Below are 8,956 nucleotides of genomic sequence, written 5' to 3'. Positions count from 1 at the left end.
CGTTGCAGCATGTGTATTTCATTCTATTTTGCAGCTGAATGAGTCTCCATTACCTGGATACATCACATTATCCAGTCGTCTGTTGATGGACATTGGGGCTGATTGCACCTTCTGGCTCAATGTAACCCGTGGATGGCGTCTGCTTGACAGCTTTTCTTTTCCCATGGCCAAATTCCCATAGGCCCCAAATTTAGAGCGGAACCGTCCACAATCAGACCAAGCTCACAACTTGGATTAGTCTTTAAGATTTACCTTGAATATAAAAATTTCTGTTTCTATGGTGGTCTTCTGTCAGAGATTAGGAAGGGAAAGATTTGGGTGGTATTTGCCTAATTGAGTTGTGGTGAGAAAATTCCTTCTAATGCCTCTCTCTTGACCAGGCTCATCGAACATCTCAGTTTCTTCAAACTGTCCTGGTTTACTTACTCTTTTGTCCTAAAGATATGATTAATAACATCCTCTTTCTCTTTCAGAAGTGTCCTGGTTTGGAAGATGTATTATAAGGTTACCTTCTCTATTGGGACTGGAATATATTTAAGTCTCTTTTCAAACATAGAAAAGATAGTGGGTTGCCAAGCAAAAAAAAAAAATTTTTTTTTTAAATTTTTACACTACAGTAAGAATTGGGAGAAGGAAAGTCAAACTGAAGCCACAATTTTCAGAAATGGTGCTTCAAAGGGTTTTATTTCTGTAGTGCAAACTGGAATACGTTTTTATCATAGCAAGCAGTGTTTTGGAAAACTTGGAAGGCACTTGCAACACAATTTACATTTTAAGGGGTCAACCCTTGTTCAACTAAATAAGTATCAAGCAAGCAAAGAATGCTCAAGGGGGAAAACACTCACACATTTCTGATGCTTCTGAAATCTTCTCCTTTTCCTTTTCTCACATCACTTCGTGTTACTGGGTAGAATTCAGCTTCCAGAGAGAGGTGTGAATGAGAAATCTAATAATACTTAACACTAGGAGCTGGCAGAGTTTGTTCATCCTGAAATTGTGCAGCCGTGTTAAGATACAAGAGATCGTCCAAGGAGCTGGGAGGGGAAACTCCTGGCTTTGTTAGCATCAACCACCTAGTCTTGAACAGAAGACATGAGCTGGTGTAAATGCCACTTACCCTTGAGCCATGTCACTGACCACGCCTCGCTGACAAAGGCCACACCGCATGCAGAGTTACGCCTTCGCCTACGCAGTGCGTGGCGGGGAAGCTCAGCTGCGGTGGGAGCCCCAGGTCCCCAACACAGACCACTTACCAGGTTCACAAGGTCTTGCTTACTCTGGAGAGAAAATATATTCTTGTCATCACTTACGGTGCATGTCATTAGCCAACCTGCTTCCCTTTCTTTTTTATTTTTTAGGAGGTCCCAGGGATTGAACCCAGGACCTTGTATATGAGCAGCAGGCACTCAGCCACGGAGCTACATCTACTCCCCAGTGAGAGTTGGTTTTTTCGTTTGTCTTTAGGAGGTACCAGGGATCCAACCCGGGACCTCATACCTGAGAAGCAGGTGCTCAACCACTGAGCTACTCCCCTATTCTAAGCCCTATTTTTGCACAGGGCTGCAAAAGGTGTGATGCAAGATGCTACCCCCTGGTGCCTGGCTGAAAGCAAGAGGACAGCAATGGCCCAGTGGAGGCAGAAGGGGCAAGGAAACTGGCAGGGAGCTTTAAGTTCCCTCTTTACCAGCTGTTTAGCAGTAGAGAAGCCCGGACTTGCGGGAAGTCATGAAGGAAAAGTTGGACCCTTTTCTTTCATTGACGTGCCACCAAGTACGTCTAAGATTAGTTAACGAAAAGAAATCTTTCAGACATAACACATTCTAATTTACATCTGGTTACTCGGAAAGATGGCGAGCTTTTCAAAGACTGTCTTCGACATTCTACCCACTCACATATTTGCATAGAGAGACTGTATGAGCACAAAAGCATTAGAATGAAACCCACCATATGTTTCAGTAGAATGACATGTAATTTATTCATATGATCGACAGGCAGTACTCAAAAGTCATTTAAATAAGCGAGTTGATTACACAAACATCTAATAATACTAAAATTGAGAGAAGGTATAAAATACCATGGGTATGAAATGCCATGGTAACTACTATTCAACAGACTACAATCATAATTCCAAACTAAATTGTGGGTTTTAAAATGATTTTTAGCAGTTTTGGAATGATTTGCTTTCCCTCCCCTTTGAGCAATTTACTCTTTCCACTGATACAAGACCGTCATTATTTTCAAAAAATAATGCAGAATGACATAGCTTAGGTTCCTCTCTTACAGCATATTTTCTTGCAAAATTAAAAAAAAACAAAATTGCCTCTAGGCCCAGGAAACAAAGCAGTCAGCACTCAGTTCCCTAAGCAAAGGTGCCTGGGTCAGAACAAGGCCAAGGCACAGCTCTTGAGTTCAACAAGAGTCAGGCAGTGAAAAATCTTTTGCAGTTTTTGAAATATGCATACTTCTTTTCTGAGGCGCCGAGCATCATAAACATAGTTAGGCATCCAGGCCAGCGAAATTATGGGAATAAAATAATTTGATATCCAGATGTCTAAGACACAATTGCCACCAGGATTTAAGTTACAACGCAATTCTGCAGTACTTCAAACAAAAAACAGCATCTGCCTAAATGTGCGTCTTGTAAGACTTATGACATTTTCATGAAGTGCAGCTATGTTTGCAGGAACAGTTTGGCTTATCATGTGTCTGTATTATTTTAAAGTCTTATACTTTATCGGAATGAGGTCCAGGCATGCACCTGGCTTGAAAAGCTAGCAGCAGTAGTCATGAAACATATCAATAAATTAAAAGGCTTTCACAGAACAAGAATCAGCTAAATCTCTGACATACAAAATACAGCTAGAGAAATACAATCCTTTAATGCTGAATCATGAGGGGGTGGAAAAAAATCTAAAAAAATAGAAAAGTCTCTCCATACTTGGATGTCAAGGCAAGATGTAACACTGCATAATGCCACAATATGAGCAGTCACTGGATGACAGGTACTCTAGAAACCGTGGGATCTGCAGAGCTGGTGATTATGACCAAGAGATGAAAATACTGTATCAAAAGGCATGCATACAATCACTGTGTGCATTCGGAGTGTGAGCTGGGACCTAAATGGAGATGCAACACGACAAGGAGGCAGTGTTCCAGAGCATCCGTTAAAAGCGGCGCGGGCGACTACATGTTGATTAATCCCTCCGAGGCAGCAAAATGTGGGCACAACGCCATGTCTGGGTTCTGCAGTTGTTTTATGATCCTCTTGCGGAATTTCTCCCGCACGCGATTAAATTCCATTATGTCCATGGGGTCCTCTTCGATCCAAAATTTATGAAATTCGTGCATCAGATAGCCTGGTAGAGATAACACCGTGTAAGAATGTAGGGGGAAAATCCACAATCATATTCAAAACCATCCCCAATGGTGAAAGAAGCCAGACCAGACAGTAGCAGCCACAGAGCTCAAAGAAGAGATAGAATGTATAGCAAATACTACTGTATAAGATTATTCTATAAAACCCGTGCAGTAGAGGCTACAAATCTTCATGATTTTTACAACTGGTCCTGGAATTAACCTCACTCTTCTTCAGCAGTTCTGCCATCTCCTGAATGTGAATCACATTGGGAACGTTTTCTGAAAAGCCAACAGTGACTACTTCAACTTTCCCCTCCTAATAAAATTAATATAGTAGTCTGGTTTTTAAAAATTATTCCACTTTCTTTTTCCCTCTTGACATCTGATCTGACAACAATTTTACATTACTCTGACAAATCAAATGTGTTCTGACAATTATAATGAGACAATAGAAATTTGTAAATCAACTCTGAACAACACAGACTGGGACCTTAAACTACATGATATTTTTAATAAGACTTCCTTGCTTTGAGCATAATTTCACAATCAAACACTTTTGGGTCTCAAATATGTGATCTGTGAATTACCTGGATGGTAAATGTTTTTGCATAACTGTTAAGTATGTGATAGAAGAACCTCTTCCTTGTGTTCTGTTGCCCATGTCCTCTCCCTCTATTACATTTAGAATTGAAAAGTGAATACTTTTTAAAAAAGATAATACTAGAGACTTGTATACTGTAGTAAATCCAATGTAAGCTCAGGTATTTCCATATAAAAGAAAAGCATTCTTTAAGGAAATACTCTTAGTTTAAAAAAACAACACGAACATCCTATAAGCTTTTCTTGGTCTTCGTGAGCTTTTTTTTTTGTTTTTATGTTAGAGGGTGGTAAAAAGCAGGAGAAGCATGGACTCTGGAGCCAGAGCCTGGTTTGAATACTAGTTCTGACACCTCCAAGTGTAAATGGTGATGGGAAGGAGGGAGCACTGGGAATAATGGGTGTGTGGGAAGAGAATTTAAAAAAAAATTTTTTTTTTAAAGTTAATAGATCACACAAAACATTATATTAAAAAACATAAGAGGTTCCCATATACCCCACTCCCCACCCCCTGAGAGTTTTTAACAAACATACTCAACACTAATAGTGGAAAAAAAAAAAGTACAGCTTTTGCTTTTCTGGTAACTTGCTACTTAATGACCTTTGATGTAGTTTCATAAACAGATGTTTAAAATCTTTGCTCACATTTTCTATAATACAAAAGTAGAAGTGACCTTCCCCTACCCACTGCTAGGTGTTGGTGCTTGCCACAGACTCACGCCTCAGATTACTCATCTTATGATATGGATGCCTGTGCATCCAGGACAGGCTCTCTCTACAAATACAGGAAGAAGGGTAGTATGGAAAGAGAACTTATCACACATTTCTTTGGGGCTGACAGTTTCATTTCTCTGGGGAGCCTCGTCTCTGGGCCTTCCACACACCAACTGCCATGACTCTTTTCACATCTCTGATGGGGATACACCTTAATGCTTCCCCAACTGGTCTTGGGGCTTGAGAGCCAGGGGTCACTACCAGTGTCATGAGAACATGGCCCCATCAGAGAAGCCCTAAATCAGAGGCATCAGCGACCCCAGGAGCCACCCCAGCTGTCTCTGCCCCATCGACGGTCGATTCCACATCCCGACCTGAAGTCCTTGCAACAGCCATGGTTCCATGAACGAAGAACTCTGATGCTTAAAGGTTCCTCCTCACACTCGGCCAAGTTCTGTTGCCCTGAATTTCACCCATTAGGCTTTGGGATCAAACCTTCTCCAAGTCACAAAGTGCTATTTGCACCCCCAACTATCTCTCTTCCAGGTTGAACATCCCTATTTCTCCTCACAATTTCTCACATTATGTGGTTTGGTCTGTTTATCATCCTGGCTGCATTAGCACACAGTTTCTTCTGATATTAAGTATATTATTCAGCCAAAAGAGTTCAATAATCTTTCCATCTCAGTGAGTGGGCCAAGTCCTAACATATCCCACAACCATATTATTTTTTAATGTGTGGTCCACAAATCCTCCTGTAAGAGAAGGGCCTGAGGTGCTTATAAAAAATGCCCATCCTCTCAGAGCTAACCAGACTCTGTCGCTCAGTAAAGTCGATCTCATGTCATTAAAATTTGAGAACCACTGGTCTAGAGAACTCTCTTTTTAAGTTCCCTTGGCTTCTAATTACTCAATTTTTATGGTTCTACAAATAAATCTATGATAATTTGTCATTTATTTTTCCTTCACTGGGATGGTTTGAAGTGTATGGACCCCAGAAAACCATGTTCTTCAAGCTAATCTATTCCTATGAGTGTAAACCTATTGTAAATAGGGCCTTTTGATTAGGTTACTTCAGTTAAGGGCCTTTTAATTAGGTTACTTCAGTGAGATGTGGCCCCAGGTGGGTCTTAATCCTCTTACTGGATTCCTTATAACAGAACGAAATTCAGACCATGAGACAGAAAGCCACAGAAGCCAAACACTGAAATCAACGAAACCCGGAAAGACCAGCAGATGCCGCCATTTGCCTTGATGTGACAGAGGAGTCCACGCTCCCTGGAAGAAGGCATTGTCTTAATGATGCCTTGATTTGGACATTTTCACAGCCTCAGAACTATAAATAATCTTGTAAGCTAATAAATCCCCATTGTAAAAGCCAACCTACTTCTGGTATAATGCCTTCGACAGTCTAGCAGACTTAAACACTCACTATATAAAACACAGTTATTCCTTCCACATCCCAACTTTCCTGATCGCAATTTCAACTTATCAAGGGTTGCATAAGAAATTATATGGGAATTTTGGGGGAGGTTTATTGAAGCAACAGGTGACAAGCGATGGCCAACAGATGACACAGAGAAATGTGAGAAACTCAGAAACTGCATAAAATATATGTATAGTATTGTATAATATCAACATATTTTATCCTTTAATATCACAAATATACCCAAATTTTACAAGATACTGTAAACACCCCATAAAAGGAAAAAAAAAATTTCAGATTTCTCTGGTAGGAATGGAGGGTCAAAAATTTTTACATAGATTTTCCAGATTATGGTGACACCACACCCCTAACCCCACGATGTGGAATGGGATAACTGCTTATACAAAATATTTTTGCCTTGGCTTCTGAGCTCCAATAAACAAACCTGAGCTATTTTGTATGAAGAACAAGGTTTCTGATACTATGAATTAAAATCATCCATGCAGCACCTCTAGTATCTCATGGCAACAAGGTCTTTATTCAGTGACATTGATAAATAGGCACTATGAATAATTATTTTTGAAGGCCTCACCTTTATGCAATATGCATAAAAATTTCACCTTTCTACTTTATGCAAGTATATTTGCAACTCACTCTAAATATAAACATAATGTAATATAATAAAGCGTTCTAGAATAATGTAGACTCATTTGTTTTCCCTATTTTTCTACCTTATACACAACTACAGGAAAGCAATTTTGAAAGGCTTAAAAATGAGCTAGGTTAAGAGTAGCAATGGTGGGGGGGGCTGTTCATAGTAAGATACCATCACAGGATCAGTCCTTTTAAGCTCACAAAGTCAGGCCGTGAAGCTTGCAGACTGATTCCCTGACTCCTCTCTATCCCATCAGGAAAATAATTAGAGACCATGTAACATGATTTTAATCAAAATACGGAAATGGTGGCATGGCTTCCAAGATACCTACTGTAAACATGAAATTTTGTTCTTTTATATAACACTATGGAGTGCTCAAAAGTTCATTTAGTCAATTGAATGCCCAAAAAGCAAAATTGGAGTAAGTTCAATATTAGGTATTGAGGCTGGAAGAAGCAGGAGAGTTCGCAGGCTCTCCAATTCTCAGTCTCTTGGAGAGAAGGACACAGGTAGATGCTTTCAGGACTAAGTGGTAAGGAGGCTAACAAAGTGGCGTGAAAGAATGGGGAGGAAACAGAGGCCAGGCCACGGCTCACTCTTTCTCATTTACTTTTTTTTTTTTTAGATTCCCCTCCCCCCGCCACCCCCAGTTGTCTGCTCTCTCTGTTCATCCGCTGTATGTTCTTCTGTGTCGGTTTGTATTCTTGTCAGCAGCACGGGAATCTGTGTCTCTTTTAGTTGCGTCATCTTGCTGCATCAGCTCTCTGTGTGAGCAGCACCATTCCTGGGCAGGCAGCACTTTTTTTTTGCACTGGGCGGCTCTCCTTAAAATACTCCAGTTCTTATTCCTACAGATAGCTCCTTCTTTTGAAGGTCAAAGAAAAGAAAACTTCTTTTCCTCTTCTGGCCACTATACCTCCTTCTATTCACTACACCCAATCTCACTATTTCAGTGAGGCTGTATACGTTCTGTGGAGCTTCAGACTGAACGTAATTTTTATATCACATTGCACAGGCAGTGAAGTGTTCACTGAATAATACTGTAAAGTCAGAATGATGGAGCTATTATTTTCTTATATTCCTTCACCTAGATGCAATACTTGTTCTGAATACAAATTTGACCTTCCCACTCAAGCTTGTAGCTTCTTTGCTACTGCTTGCCTGCATCCTGGTTGTGCTCTGCTGCTTTCAGTTAGTAGAGAGCAGAGACAAGTGCCAGGACACAGGTAGTTCAAGAGCATTACAGAGGAGACATTCCTATGAAGGAACCATGCATCCAGGGCACAGTCTGCTTCCTTTACTTTCCTTTAGAGAGGACTAGGTCTCTCTGACTATACCCCAATCCATAGGGAATTCCTGCTTTTCCCAAAACCTGCTGAGATCTTGAGAAATAAGTAATCCTGTTGCCTGCTTGTTCACCTAGGCTAGGATTCTCTTGGAAGCACATCAATCCAGGCTAAGGCTAAATCTTTTCAGAGGAATTAAACTTTCCTTCCTCTAACACCCCCTCCCCTAACAAAGGATAACCCCAACAAAGAATACCATCGATCATTCGTCCTCCCTCCTTCCCCCACCCACCCATCCATGCAACAAGTAGTTACTGAACACTTACCCTGGACCAGGCTTTGTGCTCAGGGTACAGCAGCAAGTAAAAGAAACATTCCTACCCTTAAATATCAATTCCTTATGATACTTTCCTATTTTTGCATTCCCTGGGGGGATCCTCCGCTGCATGGCTTTGCTTTTCACCTCAATGCTGATGAATCCATGAACCTTTCTAACTCCTTAGAAAGCCAAAGACTTACATTAGATTACCTACTAAATAGCTCCAAAAAGAACTTGCCCTTGGTTTGCCAAAACTAAACACATCCTGTTTTCCCCTGAAACTGCTTCCCTAGTTTCCTAAAGAGCATGATAAACAGACTAGAATAAGTACAAGGAGCTAGGGAAGCATAGCAGAGGCTCTTCTTGATCTACATATTTATGCTCTTAACAGAGCTAAGATCTGCCCTCACACCCACTCTTACCTCTCCAGGCTCCTCTTGAGCCTGCCTCTCTCTCAAACTCTATGCCCTATTTCTTGAAGCCGCCATGCTCTCTTGTCTTATATCCTTTGTCCAAGCTGCCGCCTCTGGCTGGGTCACTCAGCCACCGTGGCTTTATTTCCTGCCACTCATCCTGCATGGCTCATCTCAAGTGGCACTTGC

General features: G+C 40.9%; 1 protein-coding gene across 7 annotated transcripts in view; it reads right to left on the bottom strand.

The window, feature by feature from the left end:
* Positions 1 to 1,950: 1,950 nt before the first annotated feature.
* The window catches only part of ELMOD1 (ELMO domain containing 1), a 72,387-nt gene continuing 65,381 nt past the window's right edge, over positions 1,951 to 8,956 (bottom strand). For all 7 annotated transcript variants that reach the window (XM_012529987.4, XM_058289416.2, XM_071212312.1 and 4 more), the window contains one exon: positions 1,951 to 3,356. In XM_012529987.4, coding sequence (XP_012385441.1) covers positions 3,184 to 3,356 — 173 coding nt within the window. In that variant the 3' untranslated portion in view covers positions 1,951 to 3,183. The remainder of the gene's footprint in view (positions 3,357 to 8,956) is intronic.

This window comes from Dasypus novemcinctus, chromosome 27 (assembly GCF_030445035.2).
Source record: "Dasypus novemcinctus isolate mDasNov1 chromosome 27, mDasNov1.1.hap2, whole genome shotgun sequence".
Classification (NCBI taxonomy): Eukaryota; Metazoa; Chordata; class Mammalia; order Cingulata; family Dasypodidae; genus Dasypus; species Dasypus novemcinctus.
Note: the sequence above shows the minus strand (reverse complement) of the source record. Positions and strands in the feature narration are given on the sequence as shown.